The sequence below is a fragment of the Microtus ochrogaster genome, unplaced genomic scaffold (genome assembly GCF_000317375.1).
Source record: "Microtus ochrogaster isolate Prairie Vole_2 unplaced genomic scaffold, MicOch1.0 UNK10, whole genome shotgun sequence".
Lineage (NCBI taxonomy): Eukaryota > Metazoa > Chordata > Mammalia > Rodentia > Cricetidae > Microtus > Microtus ochrogaster.
Window position 1 is genome coordinate 2,391,562 of NW_004949108.1, and position 17,801 is coordinate 2,409,362.

The following is a 17,801-nucleotide window of genomic DNA, read 5'->3' on the forward strand; positions in this document are numbered from 1 at the left end:
AAAAAAAAAAAACAAAAAACAACACATGGGTGTGGAGACTACAATACAGACCTTGTAAAGGCTGGGCAAGGAAGAAGGACTTAAGAAGATAAAGGTAGAGATGGCATCTGCTCAGGAACAAATGCGAGGGCACAATCTCACCAGTCACTGGGCAGTGCCAACACCTGACCCGGGAAGAGGCTGTAGAGGACAGAGAGCCCCACCAGCTCAAGGTCCTTGCTGCTCCAGGTACAGGAGCTCTGAGACAGCTGAAGTGGGAAGGAGGCTCAGCACTGATGTTGGTCTCAAGACCTTAACATTGTAACTAGAGAAGAGCGTTAGGAGGATTAACTTAATCTGAATAACTGCTAACAACACAATCAGAGTATAGCCAAAGGGCAAAATAAGTGCTTAGCCTGCTCAAGGTCCAGTCCCCAACACTGTAAGGAAAAATCAATCACATAATTAAGTTTGGTGGCACAGATGGCGCCTTACCCTTCTGTTGAGAGCTGTTTTGCTCCCAAGCTTTGTCATCTCCCCAAGGCTGTTCTGTGAGACTCTTCTGTCAGCATCGTCTTGCACCCCTGGAAGAACACATGGAGACATCACCCTGGTGGTTTAAAAGACAGTCCCACAGAACACTTGTCCCCAGCTGATGGCTCTGCCCAGGAGGTCTAGGGGCTGAGGCCTTGCTGGACGGAATGTGCTTCTGGAGGTAGGCTTTGAGAGTTTAAAGAGGCATGCCATTTTGTGTTTGCTCTGTTTCCTGCTTACAGTTTAAGATGTGAACTCACAACTTGCTACTCCAGCTGCCGTGCCTGCTACTATGCTTCCCCACCATGATGGTGCTGGACTCTCACCACTTGGGGACCATGGCCCAAATAAACTCTTCCTTCTATAAGTTGCTCTGCTCATGGCATTCCATCACAGCAATAGGGAAGTCACTAACTAAAGCACCATGTGTGTAAAGCTGTTTCATGTGATATTAAAGAGACGTAAAATAGCGACATTATCTTTCAAAGTAAAAAGAAACTATAAAACCTTTAAGACTACTGCAAGCCCAAGGACTTTAGGATTTGATAATACCTACCTGTGGTATCTGAGCATGAAATGTCCCCATTTGTTGCAGAAGTTACAAGAAATTTTCTTGCATTGCTAAGCCCTCGACTATTAAGAAAAACTGGTAGATGAACTATATTGCGCATATAGTCATGTCCATTTATATTTGAATCACGAAGCACACTGTTCAGGTTCTGGTTGATGGCCTTTATAATAATATGTGGATCACTTGCGAAAATGGCAATAAAGGGGCCTTTTGAAAACAGAACTCGGACCTGTGGTAGAAGAAAGGCATGAACATGACACAAATTTTAAAATTATACAAAATAATATCTTCTTAAAATCTGCACTATTCTTAGCTGGGCAGTGGTGGTGCACACCTTTAATGCCAGCACTTGGGAGGCAGAGGCAGGCAGATCTCTGAATCTGAGGCCAGCCTGCTCAACAGGGCAAGTTCCAGGACAGCCAGTATTATGCAGGGAAAACCTAATTCAGAGGAGAGAAAGAGGAAAAAAAAAAGGAAAAAAAACCAAACCTGTTCTATCCTTTGTTGCTATGTTTTCTGAATATCATTCATTTTTCATAAAAATTTCCTATAAAAACATTTTATAGGTGGCTCAATCTTAGTGTTGGTGCTATCATCCAGCACCACCAAAAACAACAAAGAGAACAGTTAATATCCTTTTCAGATAGCTGCTGCCTACACCAAAGGAATTTTCTGTGAATACATGTGAAGCCCTGGGTGCACATATCTCTGCAGTTTGCCACTGCACACACCTTAGATTACTGTGTTCTGCTTCCTCGCACAAGACTATAAATTCGTAGACTCCCTCTGTCATCTCAGCATACAAACACGACTGTCTGCTGAGCCACACGTGCCATGGAGAGATACTCCACATGGTGTTTGTTTGCTTTGTTTTTGTTTTTTTCCTAAGCCATCATCACGCTGAGATTATTTAAACACGTTCCTGATTAAACATTTACTTTAACAGTATTTCTACACTAAAAAATTAGTTTTCCCAGCACTTGGGAAGCAGAGGCAGGCAGATCTCTAGTGAGTTTGAGACCTGCCTGGTCTACAGAGTGAGTTCTAGGCCAGCCTGGGCTACACAGAGAAACCCTGTCTCAAAAAAATAATTAAAAAAAAATAGCCAGGCTGTGGTAGCACACACCTTTATTCCCGCACTCGAGAGGCTGAGGTAGGCAGATTTCTGTATTTCTGTGAGTTTGAGGCTAGCCTGGCCTACAAGAGCTAGTTCCAGGAAAGGTTCCAAAGCTACAGAGAAACCCTGTCTTGAAAAACAAAACAAAACAAAAAAATTCTTTTTATAAAAGAGAAAGTCATTAGAGGAAACCAGTGTTTTTTAAATAAGAAGCACAGTTTCCATCACAGTTGAGATACTTTGTGACGTTGTACATCCTACATAGCCACAGTGACAAGTTTGGAGACAGGGAGACGTACAGTGTCCAGCATCTGAAGGACCTTGTCCTGTTCACAGGCATCCAGGCCATCAATGATGACCACCAGCCTTGTCTGATTCTGAGTGAAGCTGTCAATGGTTTTTGCCATCCTGGCCATCAACTCCACTTCACACTTCAGGACCTGCACAAAGCACAGAAGATACAAGAAGATGAAATACGTTTCTTTAAAAGCACAAGAGAAAGCCATTCAACAAGAGGAGGAGAAATCCAAAGTTCTTGCTGCCAGCGGCAGTTCCACTAAAAGCCGCGGTAAGGGTTTTGGTGTATTGGCTGACAAGTCATGAGAAAACATTGTGATAGGAATTTACGAAGGACCAAATGGGTTCAGAGACATGCTTGCCAAAATCACAGACTCTGAATGACAAAAGACTTGGACTTGAATTCCATCCAAAAGACCTACTGATTACCGCACTACTCTTGGCTCTGTGGTGGCATCGAGCTTTTAAAAAAGCTAAATACACTCATACCATAAGGGCCAGGAATTACAATCCTTGGTATTTACTCAAAAGAGCTAAAAACTATCATCTACACAAAAACCTGAACACAGATATTTATAGCAATTTTATTCATAACTGTTAAAATCTAAATCAGCAAAGCTATATTTCAGTACATAACTAAATAAACATATACTCTTCATTCAGACAACAATATTATCCAGTCCTAGAAAGCAGTAACATTTTAAGATATGGAAAGGAACATAAATGTCTATTATTAGGTCAAAGAAGCCAATATGAAAGAACCACATACTGCATGGTTTCAACTACATGACATCCTAGAAAAGACTACTGACATTAGTGTTTGACTGGGGCTGGGAAAGACAGAGGGCTGAACTGAGGCAGGGGCTTTCGTGGCAGCAAAAATAGTATGATCATAGGTATATTATTAAATAATTATGCAAACCCCCAAAATGTACAGCACCAAGACTGAACCTAGGATAAGCTGTGGACAAGAAGTCTGACTATGAAGCACTACTGCAGGTTCATCAACCAGAGCAAATGTGGCCCTCTAATGACAGGTGTGTATGTGGTAGCACAAGATGTATGGGGTATATCTAAATTTTCCTATAAACCTAACAAACAAATTAAACTAAACTAAATACAACAAACTCAGTAACAAACAAAATGTAGCTGAGTGGTAAGATACTAGCCTAGTATTCACAAGGTCCCAGGTTTAGTCCCTAACAGTGAACAAAGAAAAAAACCAAAACAACAATATAGCTTACATATAACCCTTTGATATACCAAGAGCATGCCCAGTGAGCAGGGCAATGGCAGCATATTCCCATCTCAGTTTCTGAATGGTGAGTACTCACTTTCATGAACCCTTCACTTTTCAATTTATGCAGTTTGGAGGCAGCACTGTGGAGGCGTTTTCGCTGAGAATTGAGGAGAGAGTCCAGCACTTGCCACCATGTCCGGCAGTTCAGCACGAAGGCCAGCCCCACGATAGATGCAATTGATATGAGGACAGCATTCACTGTCAGATGTTTGGGGTCAATTCTGAATATAGCCAGAAGAGTAATTCCAGCAATAATGCAGCCCACGATGAAAAGAAAGATGATAAATGATGGGAGACAGCATGTTTTTTTCCATTTCTTTTTACCTGAAACAGAACACATAGCATTGACAATTAATGCCATATCACATACCCAAAATACCGTGATATTTATGGTCAAGAGGTTCAATTCATGGTCTCATGAAGGAAAATGAACATTTACTACTTTCCTCACCCAAGAAACACACCAGGAAGGAAGGAGAAGGGAGGGGAGGAAGGAGTCCTACCCTGAGTATCTTCAGTCTTGAATACTCGAAAAAGCCTGGTAGCCAAAAAGCCGAACTCTCTCTCACAGGCGTCTGAGAGTGTCGCGATCATTTCAGCCAAGGAAGTCTCTCCACCTACACTGGAGAGTCTGTTGTAGTCGGTAAACAAAAACCTTGGGGCGAGACCAAACAGGAAGTTACTCAGCTATCTGATGCAGAAACTTCTAACATACATATGCCATCTCTATCATTTAGTCTACATTTTCTTTTTAAAAAGACAGTACCTGTTTCATTTCCTCTTTTTAAAACAATTTTAATTGTATGTGAATGAGTGTGTGTCTGCATGCATATCTGTGCACCACATGTGTGCCTGGTGCCCACGGAAGCCAGAGGAGGAAGTCTATTCCCTTAGAACTGGTCCTACAGATGACTGTGAGCACCATGTGGGTGCTGGGACTTGAACCCAGGTTCTCTGGAAGAGCAGCCAGTGTTCTTAGCCACTGAGCCATCTCTCCAGGCCCCGTTTAGTCTATATTTTCTTTATGTTCTTTACAAATATTGCCTTTCAAGTTCTGAGGGAGTGAAGCAGAACTTGGGATTGCCCATCTTCTACCCTGACCATGCTGGAGGTTCTCTGAGGAAGACACCAATGTGTCAATGAGTGAACAATGGGAAAGGGGAGAGTGATGGCAGAGCTTCACCTTCTGAAGGAAAAGAGAAAGTGCTCGAACACCAGCCAGAGAGTGGAGTAAGCGAGAACCTTTACTACAGAGAACTCAAGCCCAGTAATACCATTTAAAAGCAAGTTTTCTGCTAGAGACTCCGTGCTTAAGAATGCTTGTTGGTCTTTGAGAGGTTTGGTTCCCAGCATGCAGGAGGCAGCTCGCAACCACGTGTAACTCCAGCTCCAGGAACTCTGGCCCCCCTCTTCTAAACTCCACAGGCACTATATGTGCAGTCCACATGAGGCAAAGCACCCATGAACATACAATAAAAATCCATACATCCTAAAAATAAGATTAAACAAACTTTTCTAATATCTTATTTTATTTATAGTGTTAACATATACCAAGGATTTAGAAATAACTGTAAAATATTATTTTCACAGTTGTTCTTCAAATCAATTGACTTACTGACATCTTTAGTCTCTGAAATATTTATTTCTACATTAATTCATTCTTTCCTTCTATCTCTAAATTAAACTCTCACCTCAACCCAGTGATGAAGTATGTTTCAAACTTACAGTCTGGAAGGACACTGTAGTCTTAACTGACACTGGTTTAGTTACTCTAACTTCTTCAAAACTACCATTTTATTAACTTAAACTATTTTAATTTTCTGTAAATATTTCCTCCAATTGTGTTAATCTACACTGTAATTGTATTCTTTCCTTTAAACTTTTCATTCTTTAAAAAGGTTGTTTACTTCATTTTTAACGTGCATGTATGTGTATGTGTGTGCATATGTGTGTGCTCATGTACACATGTGTATAGGCACCTGTGGAGACCAGAAGAGAGCATCAGATCCCCTGGGGCTAGAATTACAGGTTTTTGTGAATCACCTATTATAGGTGTAGAAACAAAACTCAAGTCCTCTGCAAGAGCAACAAGCACTCTTAACCACTGAGCCATTTTTCCAACCCCAAATATCTTAAGACTTCTCAATTTTAAATCTTTTTAATACTTAAATTTATATGCTAATTGCAAATGTCCCTCAGTATTCACAGACAGCTGGGTCTAGGATCAGTATAAGTCTCTCATATAAAACACAAGATGCACATACTTCATTCTACTTTAAACCATGTCTGGACTATGTATGATGTCTAATACAATGCAGACGCCATGTAAACAGCTGCTATGCCGCATTGTTTAATGGCATCAAGAAGAAGCTTGCACATGTTCATCAGACATAAGTTTTGAAAACATGGGTAGTCCACTGCATCTACCAATGCAGAACCAAGGATAAAGAGAGCTGGCCTTGCTTGTATTTTTTAGCCTTTATTTTCTCACCTATACTCCTATGATAGTTTTGATGGTTTGAATGACTTGCATTCATCTGAAATCATATATATTTTACCTTATTATAATTTTAAACTTCTTTACCTTTTAACAGGCTTTTAAGTCTTTTTGTTAACCCCTATGGAAGCATTTTCATCTTTAGTTTCTAGCTGAAACTAAACAAACTGACTTTTATCAAGAACCTTACACTCTTCCTTTATTCCTTAAGTGTCCTTCCCCTTTCACATGTTTATCATAACTTCCTACTTGAGATATGCAGTAATTTTAGACACATACATCTATGCAGAGATGAGGAAAGAGCAACTCAACAGGAGCAGGGTTTCCAGGTGTTTCTGCTCCTTCAAGAGAAGCCAGGCCCTTCCGTGGTCTTGACCTCTTCCTACAGAAACTCCACCTGGAAGGCGAGGAGTCGGCAAGGACGGTAGTGAAGACTTGCAGTGCGGCTCCATTATGGAAGGTTACTCAGGGAAGCCCTGGTGTAAACCCTGGCACTGTCCCAGAAAAGCCACAAGTATGTAACAGGTATCAAGGAAGAGGGAGATGTTTCTGTACAAATAAAACACCATAAAAATAGACAGCGTTCCTGTGGGAAACTGACCTCACCTATGGGAAGGGGATATACTATAAAGTGTTTCTCTAAGGTTCTGAGGCAGGCTTTTGTTTTGTTTTATTTTGTTTTCATCAGAAAGAGTAAGGTACCAATATTTTCTGGAATAAGATGCCTTCTAAAATTCTTTTAAATCTCCTGTTCATCATTATTAAAAGTTCCTGCTGTCAAGAGGATCGCCTCACCTCACAGGCAAAGCCTTTGTAGTTTGCTCTGGCAGCTCAGGTGGGTTCACAAACATCAGTCTGAAGAGGAGTTCCAGGTAGCCAATGTGTCTTGCCAGTCTGGTACTGAGGGCCCAGGCCCAGTTCCAGCTCTCTCCTTCCCGCCGTCCACCAAAGTAAATGACGACTGAAATTGACAGTTTGCATTGGTCAGGCCACTTTTGTTTCTCACAGTCAACTCTCAAGCAAAGGGGAGCCAACCCTGGGTAACTGTGACTGTGTAACTGCGACTGTCCATATTAATTCTTAACTAGTCCTCCAAGAATTCCTCAAGGACTCTGGCGGTGTGTAAGACTGGAAAGTAAAATACTGACTATAAATCCCAAGGGAAAGCCAAGCCTTAAGTCAGTGGGTAGTTCGACCGCAAAGGGGCTGAGTGTGTCATGTTTGCAACTGTTAAAGCCACCACTTCCCTCAGTAACAAATCTATACCCTTGCTTTTTTTTTTTCCAGTTTTTTGAGATAGGATTTCTCTGTAGCCCTTCCTGGAACTAGCTCTTGTAGGCCAGGCTAGCCTTGAACTCACAGAAATACAGAAATCTGCCTGCCTCTGCCTCCCAAGTGCTGGGACTAAAGGTGTGTGCTACCACAGCCTGGTTATTTTTTTAAATTATTTATTTTTTTTGAGACAGGGTTTCTCTGTGTAGCCCTGTCTGGCCTGGAACTCACTCTGTAGACTAGACAGGTCTCAAACTCACAGAGATCTGCCTGCCTCTCCTAGGATTAAAGGTGTGTATCATCAAACAGTGATTCTAGCTTGATTTCAGAAAAATCATAGCAATAGTCAAAATGTCCAAAAGTTGGCCATCAATGGCCATGGAGCCTTCTCTTCAGCAAGATCTACTGCAGTGTAATGAGAGTCATTAGTGCTGTAACAGACAGCATGCCTGTGAGCTAGTCCTGCTACAGTATTAGCAAGAAGTACACTGGCTCCTAAAGTTACGCCAGCTAGACGTGAACACTGGTATAGTCTAAACCAACTTATAAATAGCAAAAAGATTATTTTTTTGTAGCCAATTATAATGGGGATAGCTAAGCAAATGAGAAAAGATTGGATTAAAAAATAAATAAATAGAAAAAATGAAAATCAAGTAGATTGTTAAGAAACATATGCTTTAAGTAACATGCACACAATGCTATTCTCCATTTTTAGGAAGATTTAGAAAAGCAAAGACTTACTGAAGAATATATATAAGAGAGCCAGGAAACTCAATGAAACTGCTATGGCGAGGTTTGTATCAACTGTAAAAGCAAACACTAGGCCCACTCCCCCACACAGCATCAGGGTGAGGAACACTATGAGCCACGAGAACTGGAAAAGGGGCTCGATCTGCTGTCCTGCAAAAGTCTTCATTTCATCTGAAAGAAAAGTCATGTGTAGTGTTATTTGTTTTGCTTAGATGTAACCTTTAACTCATTCTTCCTTGTTTAATAGAAACTTGAAGTGGACACTGAAGTGCCCTGGCTAATACTGTTGTTGCTTAATCATTTAAACCAACATTTTCTTTCATTCAACCTATGCATCCCATCCCCTACTGCACACTTACCCTTCCTTCCCCATAGTCCTAAAGATGCATTAAACGCTTATGTCCATTATTCTCATCTGTCAAGGTTTTACTGATACCGGTTTTTGTGGTTTGTACTAAATAAAATATCATTCCCATATGCAAAAACACAGTATTCCATGTTCAAACTACACATCACCTCCATCCCTCTCCAACCCCCTCATCCTCCCACCGCAGTTCTCAAAGGTACATCAATTATAACAAGAACCACAGTCATTCTTTCTACAAAATTTGAGGTCATGTTTATACACACACTGACGCCTGCCCTTGAAGAGCCAAAGGTACATGTGTTAGGACTGGGGAGGAGGCTTCTAACAGAGGAAAAGGCCTGAATTATTAGCAAAGGCACTTGGTCCTGACTGCAGCACAGAGCTCATGGAAGGCCTGCAAATTGACAAGTGTGTGAAAAACCCACTTCACTACCCAAGCACTACCAAGGGTTGCATTGGATGCTGGCCCACAACTGGACCTGTCTTAGAAAGAAAACTCAGGGGAGGATGGACTAGAGGAAGTCAACCACCCAGGCAGATGCTGTGACGAGGACTTCATGGAAGCATTTCTTTACCTTCTAGTTTCTTGAGTAAGAAAGACTTCCCACTTCCCCACTGTGCGTACAATCCCACACAAATGGGTGGCTGCATGGTAGGCTCGCTGAGAATATCTGCCAGGGCGCTGCTATACAAATCATAACCAAGCATGTCACCGTCTGTTTCCGTAGGAGACAAGTGTCCTGGAATGAGAAGCACATCACAACCGTACATTAAACAGTGGTATAACTATGAAGGAACACCAATTCTAACCTACTGTTTACTGGTGGGGTGGGGAGCTTATCTTGAACATTTAAGTCTATTTAAAAACAACTCCAGAGATTCTTACACAAACACTGCATTTTGAAGAACATAATGTATCTTTTATAATATACCTATTACTTAATGATAAGATACATCATTTTGAAGTACAGCTAAGGGGGGGAAATCTAGCAAAATAGACACAATGCTTTTTTCTCTATGACTTAACCGTTATTCCAAGGCTGGGGGATGCAGCCCTGCAGCTCTGCAGTAGAACATTGCTAGCATGCATGAGCCTTGGGTTCAATCCTCAGAACTACGGGTTGTAGAAAAGTTCAAGAGACATTTCAACTCAAGAGACACTTTCGAAAAATTGTATATTATAAAGTATTAATACTATATTAATATATTATAAACTATTAATAAAAATATAATAAACAATCAAATAACAATTCTTGACAGAAAGATTTAACAACTCAGATACTAATAAATTAAGGCAATCCAAACAAACAAACAAACAAACAAACAAAAACAACTGTGAGATTATTTTTAAAGATGGAAAATCAAGAAAACATAAGAGGAGCTAGACAGATGTCTTAATGAATGGTTAATTGCATCTCCTGCTCTTTCTGATGACACAAGTTTGGTTCCCAGCATCCACATTGAACAGCTCAAAATGCCTGTAACTCTAGTTCCAGGGGATCCAACATCCTCTTTTGGTCTCCACAGGCATGTGTGCCCACGCACATGACATACATTCACAGACACAGAAACATACACACAAATAAATTTTTAAAAATCTTTTTTACAGTAAAAGAATAGCTAAAAAGTGTTTATTATTATGACCATAGAAGAGGCCACAATATGTGTAGGTTGGTCAGAGGACAACTCAGTGGAATCAGCTCTGGTCTTCCACCTGCAACTTGAGCTCCAGGAATCAGGCTCAGGTTGCCAGGCTTGAGGAGCAGGAGTGTTTACCCTTTGAGGATACCTCACCAGCCCAGACACAGTTTTTTGTTTGTTTGGGTTTTTTTTGTTACCTTTTTGTTGGTGGGGGAGCCTGGGAGACACATATATACATGTAGGCAAAATACTCAGATATAACAAAATGAGTAAATCTAATAAAAACCTTGGGGCTGGAGAGATGGCTCAGCAGTTAAGAGCATTGCCTGCTCTTTCAAAGGTCCTGAGTTCAATTCCAAGCAACCACATGGTGGCTCACAACCATCTGTAATGAGGGCTGTGTGCAGACAGAATATTGTATACATAATAAGTAAAGAAAAAATAAAAAAATAAAAACGTTGAAAATCTTTTTTTGGGGGGGGGGCTGGTGTGCTGGATCGTTTCTTTTCCATATAATTTTACTGGAAGTTCATTATTTAAAAACTCAAGTAGAAGTGTTGAGTTGCTCAGCGGTAAAGCTTTTGCCTAGTATTGAGAACCCAGGGTTCAACTTCTAGCAAAACACACATGTACACAGACACACAGATAAATGCACAAACATACATGCACAAAGAGATACACACACACAGACACAACATACAATTGTGCATGCACAGGCTCAGTCAAGGACAAAACCCATTACTTACTGGCTCCAAATATTTGAGTTAAAATGCTTTTCTGGTGGCTGCAGTCTATGTTGTAGGGAGTCTCGCCTGCTTTGTTGGGCCTGTAAAGTAGCCGCCCATCTTTGGGGTTCCGTAAAAGAAGTTCTGCCAGTCTCCGGCTCCTCCCTCGGATAGCAACATGCAGGGGCGTGTCACCTTTCTGTAAAATGGCAGCACAAGCTGAACTTGCTCGTTCTCAGGGCCAGCTCTGAACAACACTTTCCATGCCTCTATAAAGCAGACAATCTGGAGGTTTATGTTTCTCATAAATGGTGCAAATATAACATGAATTTGGATCTCTGTGTTCTTCAGTTTCTTTCCCTACCTTTCTACAAGTGCTTCTCAGAAATATCTCCCTCTTGGTTTCTAGAATGCAGCAGCCTTTGCCATGTATGCCTCCCAGGCCAGGACCCACTCCTCAACACCCTTCTTTCCATCAGAACAGTCACTGTCCAAGGATGTCAACCATTGTCCTCCACTAGTTCATATTCTAGCTCACGGCTTTCTTCTACCAGCGTCCATGCCAGTTCTCACCCATCATGATCAACCCCATCAGTCCCTGTCACCTTTGTCAAGCATCTGCTGTTATGGAGTGCTTAGATCCCATGACTCTGTGTTCCCCATCGTGTCACATCTGTCCTCCGTCCCACTACAGTATTTCCATCTCTTCATCTTTCACTCCCTGCCATTGGCTGACCTTCTCCTACGAGACTCTGTAAACATGGACGTACTCACATCCCACACTAATAAAACCTCCTACTTGTAAGGGATCTTTCCAGTCTATTACTTCACAAGCCATCCCTTGAAGACAACCGATGATGTAAAACCTAGAAATTACATCCCAGCTCTCTTCTACCCTGACCGCTCTGAGACAATAAATAAAAGGCCTGAGTGCCTTTACCATGGCTCCCAAGGAAGGACATTATCCAAACTGTCTGTCTCATGTTCCTCTCTAGGTTTTCTTCCTGTGTTGTGCATGTGGTACAATAACTGCTGAACTGAGCAAATGTAAAAGACTTTATGTGCTGGGTACTTTTGAAGACACAAAAACAGAAGACAAAATGGTTCTGATAAATGGTTCTATATAAAATGGTATATATATAGGGGCTGGACAGATGGCTCAGTGGTTAAGAGCACTGGCTGCTCTTCCAGAGGTCCTGAGTTCGATTCCCAGCAACCACATGGTGGCTGACAACCATCTGTAATGAGATCTGGCGCCCTCCTCTGGCGTGCAGGCATACATGGAGGCAGAATGTTGTATACATAATAAATAAATAAATCTTTAAAAAATAAATAAAATAGTATATATAGCTAATGACATAAAATGAAGAAACTTGACAACCAAGAATAGCTATAAAACTAAGGGCATGACGCACACTCTAAGGGGCCAACTTTGACCACCGTCATTTTTCTTTACACTTGGATTTTCACTGCTATGGTGCACTCACCCGCCCTGCACTAACCCCCCAAGTTCCCACGCCCATCCTGGGGGTCTTGTCAGCTTTTCATCCCACACTTCCCAGTGGCGGCTGGTCACAGCCCCTGACTGTCTATCAGTCCTCAAACTCAACACATCTGAACCACTCAACTTCATTCCACATTCTCAAACCTGTGAGAGGTCTGGGAGAGGGCTAAACATTCTCAGAAGACAAAATCTCTGGAAAACATAAGCAAACCCACAAATATACTAAAAATGAACACAGAGCAACAATAGCTAGGTTAAACATCTTTATTCACAGTTTATTTTTGTGAAATAGTACATGAAAAGACAATTCAAAACTCACATAAGCGTCACTTCAAATACTAAAGGGACAGCGGCCCCATCAGTTGGGTAGCACTTTACTTCGTAGGTGCAAAGGCCCCGGATTCTATCTGCAGCATCACAGAGAGCCCCTACAGCCTCCTCTCTGCCCATGCCCAAGAGGGAAAGCACACCAATTCCCAGTACAGAGTGGCCCGTGAGCAACTGTCCATAAGTATGTGCTGACTCGGTCTCCCACAGCGACACACAAACGGACTCTAGACAGAACCCTCAGGGAACTCACTAATGACACAGCAGCCACTTGCAAACAGTGGACTCCATGACACCTCTATGTAGGGAACGTCAGTGTGTTTCTTATCCCAAAATGGAGACACAGAGTCAGCTGAGTCCGTGGCACAACAAGAAAGGAGGTGATGACAGTAAGGTGTCCACAAACAGGCAATACAACAATCCTTTGCTTTTCCTAGTCTGGCCGGCCTTGAAATTCTCTACATGGGTCTGGCTGGCCTCAAACTCACAGAGATCTGCCTACCTCCGCCTCCTGAGAACTGGGATTAAAGGCATCCAGCACTGTTTAAACACTGCATCCAGCAGAAGTTTCCATTTCAAAGTCTTTTTTTAACTTTATGCCCTTCCTAATTAAAAAAAAATGTATCTTTTTTATTTTTATTTATGTATCTGTGTATGAATATGTGCATGTGAATATGTTGTCAGGGAAACAGAAAGACATCAGATCTCCTAGAGCTGGAGATACGGGCAGTTTTTTGAACTGCCCCATGTTGTGCTGGCAACTGGACCATCAATGTAAGTCTTCAGTCTACGTGGGAAACACACTGTCCCCAACTCTTCTGTGTTCACTGTAGACTTATGGTAAGCTACCCCTGAGATGTCCTCCTCAGGTGGTGACCAAGATTAGCTTTCTTAGCTGGTTATGAGCCACAGAAGGAGAAGATAATACACTAAGCCTACTTGCTCCACAAAATAATGCTAGAACAGAATCAAAATACCCTGTGTGCAATCCCAGCTAGTCATCTCAAACTCACACATACACACACTCACACACACACACACCCTGTGTGCAATCCCAGTTAGTCATCACACACACACACACACACACACACACCCTGTGTGCAATCCCAGTTAGTCATCACACACACACACACACACACACACCCTGTGTGCAATCCCAGCTAGTCATCACACACACACACACACACACACACACACACACACACACACACACACACACACCGTGCAGGTCAGTGCACCATCTCTCCACAGGCACTCCACACAGACATCCTTACCTTGTCCACAGCAGACACCTTAGCTCCCTTATCCAGCAGCAGCTCCACCACTTCAATATTCCTCATCTTGGTGGCCTTTATCAGAGGTGTTTCGCCATCCTGTGGGCACAGACGAGGTTTAAAAGCAGGGCTTACTTTACGTCAGTAATCCCATACTCAGTGCTTTCCCTTCCCCAGCCAGTGACTTGTAGGAAATAAATATATTCCTAAGGCATTTTTAACTTTATACCAGAATTACAAATATATTTTCATCATGAACACTTGCACACACAGCTAACTACAACCACCAAAGTCTTGTACAATGTCACATGATTTGAGTGCAGCAAAAATGGCTAATGTGGGGAACCAAGCACAGCTCACAGAGGTTTAAAGCAAATGTGTTCTGCATTCCAAACAGAGTGCAAAGAACACAGCTGTGACTAGCTGACACAGGGCATCAACACTGCAACTCTGAAGTCACCCAGCTAACAGACCGGAACGGCATCTGTACCTTCGTGCATATCTCAGTGTCAGGGTTGCACTGCAGAATATCTCTCACCATTGTCGCATTCCCCTTCTCAACAGCCCAGTACAATGCAGTCTTGTTGTCCTGTAAGATCAGAGAATATAAAGAGGTGGGAAGTAATGTCAATCTACATCATTTCTAGGATTAACTTCTGAGAAATTCTTCATGAAAGAATCCTAGACAGACTTAGTATTACACTTAAATAAGAAGGAGCGAGCCACAGAGCTGCTAAGTTGTGCTTCTGTTTTGTTTCTGTGCTGCGGGGGTGGAGCTCAGGGCCACACATTCTAAGCAGGCACTAGATCGCTGTGTCACATCCATAGCCCTAAAATACACTTGTGTGATGCAGTCAGATTTCAGGAATATAAACGGGTTAGAGGTCACCGACAGCTAAACTCTGCTACTTTGGACAAGTCATTATTAAACATGCTGGCCCAGGTAATTCCATCTGGAATGCCAGATAATACATCTGTCCAGCACTTCTGAAGACAGTGAATAGGAACGTGTTTCTTACAAATGCAGGCATTATTATCTGTAGTTTTCTTAACCTAGATCCACCGGTACCCTATACTGTCCTGAACACATCCTTTAGCAACCTATCTGGTTCCTTTAATTCACATAGATCCATCAAAACTGATTAAAATAAATGCACGAGACAGACAGACAAGTAATCAATCAGTGGCCTAAAACAGGTGATCCAGGAACCGTCTAGTGAAAATCTACCTTTAACTGAGATGACAATTCCTGTAGCTGCCTCACTAGGTTTCCTATGCCAACCTGTCCCTAAGAGTCCCTACTCTAAGAAATGTGTCCGACTGCCCAGCCCATAGTAGCACTCACACACCTCCAGCTCTCCTTCTCTCTGTCCTCAGCGGCAAGCTGATCTTCTGTAGCTGCAGCAGTCTTTTCAATCCCCATTCTCGAGTTTTATCACACAGTCACCACTGTGCTTCCCCAGTACGTGCTGCTTTCCTTCCTCCTACATGCCGAAACTCAGCCCATCGTCAATAGTTCCTATCCCACCTGCTTGTAAAGGCTTTCCTTTGTTTCCTTTTTCTCTACATCAATGCTCACTTGAATTTTAAAAAATTGTGTGTATGTGCATGTGTGTGTATGTATGTGCACACACGTACCCACATACTTATGTGGAAGCTCAGAGATCAGAAGAGGGGGTCAGATCCCTTGAAGCTGGGTTAACGCAAGCTGTGAGCCACCCAGCATGGGTGCTGGGAACTGAACCCCAGTCCTCTCCAAGAGCAGCAAGCACCTTTAACCGGTAAACCACCTCTAGCCCCTTGTTTTATTTTTTGAGGCAGGTTTTCACTACAAAGCCTAGAATGGTGTGGAACTTCTTTACTTGTATATGAATTAAAGAGAACATTAATTCTGGAACTTCAGAATAGAGTCACTAAAGCATTAAAACAACAATAACACACAGTCAATGCCTAGGACATACATTTATCTCCAAAGAAAGGAAGAGGAGAGACATCCTGACCACTTGACACAAGTGTTCATGGTGCCCGCAGTCTGGGTGCACATACCTGCCCTCTGATGTCTATGTCAGCATATTTTTGGAGAAGTGCTCGAACAATTTCAACATGGCCACCTCTAACAGCACCAATCAATACAGTATCCCCACTCTACAAGGGCAGAAAACAAGGTCTGTTAGTAAACAAACACAGTTCTGAAATTAAGGTTACTCATTTATTAATATAATAGATTTCTTCTAAAAAACCTCTTTGAAAAAGAGTATCACTAAAGTGAGATTTTTAATTAACTGATACTATCTGATATTAGCATCTTATTATTTTGTTGCTAAACAGTAGATCAGTTGTAGACTTTTGTGTTAAGTAAGCCCACGAGCTGTTGCCTGTTTTGTTTCTGAGGGCCTAATGGCTGCGAGTCAACTATTCCCTGAGGGTTACAGGTTCAGCACTGTGGTGTAGTATCTTTGCTGCCCCACTAACAGCTTAAATAAACCCTAGGCAGACTAGTTCTAGTGAAGAACGTAAGTGATGGTGTGGGTGAGAACCAGTAAACTGGTAAGGAACCCATTTCTTGTTCCAGTGTGCCAGGTACCATTCTAAGCATTGGAAACAAGATAGACAAGGTCCCAGCTCTATGAAAATTTATAGTCTCACAAAGAAAGACAACATACAATAAAATAAATACACCAAGGCAAACACTACACAAATAGGATAGCATATCTTATCAAAAGTAACTGGGTAGCCCCTTTAGAATGGATAGCTAAAGATGACCTTTCCAGACTAGGTAGATGTAAGTAGGCAACAGCTCCCATGGTGTAATGGTTAGTTCTCTGGACTCTGAATCCAGCCATCTGAGTGCATCTCGGTGGAACCTGTTCCTTGAGGAAGAGACCTAGCCAGTCATCCTCATCAACTCAGACCATGAAACCCAACATAAACAGGCTGCCCATGCATGCTTCAGCACTGCTGGGGACACTTTTCACTTTAGATGTAAATAGAGGTAAAATGACAAGCAGGAGTCACATGTGTGGACAGCGTTCTAGCCTGAGAACACAGCAGGTGCACATGGCTGTACCCCACAGCAGGACAAACAAGAGAAGGGACTTAACAGGACTGCAACCTCCTAAATGGGGGAGTGTGACACAAAACAAGGACTGTAAACTAAAAATGTAGTATCAACCAAAGTGCAAGAGAAAGCCATGTATGGCTTCAACAAAGGAGCACATGCATTCAACAGCACGCAGACATACAGCAGAGGCAATAGGAGTATGTTACATACATGCATTCAATAGCAGGCAGACATATAACAGAGGCAATAGAGGAGTATGTTATGATTTGTTTTAATAACATGAGAGTATGGCTTAGGCCAGGGAGGATAAGTTTCCCGAGAGTCAGCAGAACCGTATGGGGTAGGTAAAGAGAAGGCATAGCAGAATAGAACCATTTGCTGAGATGGAGAAAACTGAGGGGAAAATGGGTCAAGGTATTTAAAAACAAAAACAACTCCACTTCCATTTTATTTTGCCATAAGTTTTAAAAATTACTAAATACGCATTCACATGGAGAGTTCTGAACATATATGTTCAGGAAAGAAGTCAGGCAAGAGAAAAAAAAACCTTAAGCATAAGGCAGCACTTAAGTCCTGGGACAATGA

General features: G+C 42.0%; 1 protein-coding gene across 12 annotated transcripts in view; it reads right to left on the reverse strand.

Moving 5' to 3' along the window:
• Positions 1-17,801, reverse strand: part of Kidins220 (kinase D interacting substrate 220) — a 97,635-nt gene that overhangs the window by 54,557 nt on the left and 25,277 nt on the right. For all 12 annotated transcript variants that reach the window (XM_026788955.1, XM_026788953.1, XM_026788956.1 and 9 more), the window contains exons 9-20: positions 16,202-16,300; positions 14,646-14,744; positions 14,156-14,254; positions 11,072-11,249; positions 9,260-9,424; positions 8,309-8,488; positions 7,091-7,256; positions 4,302-4,453; positions 3,833-4,122; positions 2,501-2,641; positions 1,070-1,313; positions 475-563 (exon numbers count right to left, since the gene is read on the reverse strand). In XM_026788955.1, coding sequence (XP_026644756.1) covers positions 475-563; positions 1,070-1,313; positions 2,501-2,641; positions 3,833-4,122; positions 4,302-4,453; positions 7,091-7,256; positions 8,309-8,488; positions 9,260-9,424; positions 11,072-11,249; positions 14,156-14,254; positions 14,646-14,744; positions 16,202-16,300 — 1,902 coding nt within the window. The remainder of the gene's footprint in view (positions 1-474; positions 564-1,069; positions 1,314-2,500; positions 2,642-3,832; positions 4,123-4,301; positions 4,454-7,090; positions 7,257-8,308; positions 8,489-9,259; positions 9,425-11,071; positions 11,250-14,155; positions 14,255-14,645; positions 14,745-16,201; positions 16,301-17,801) is intronic.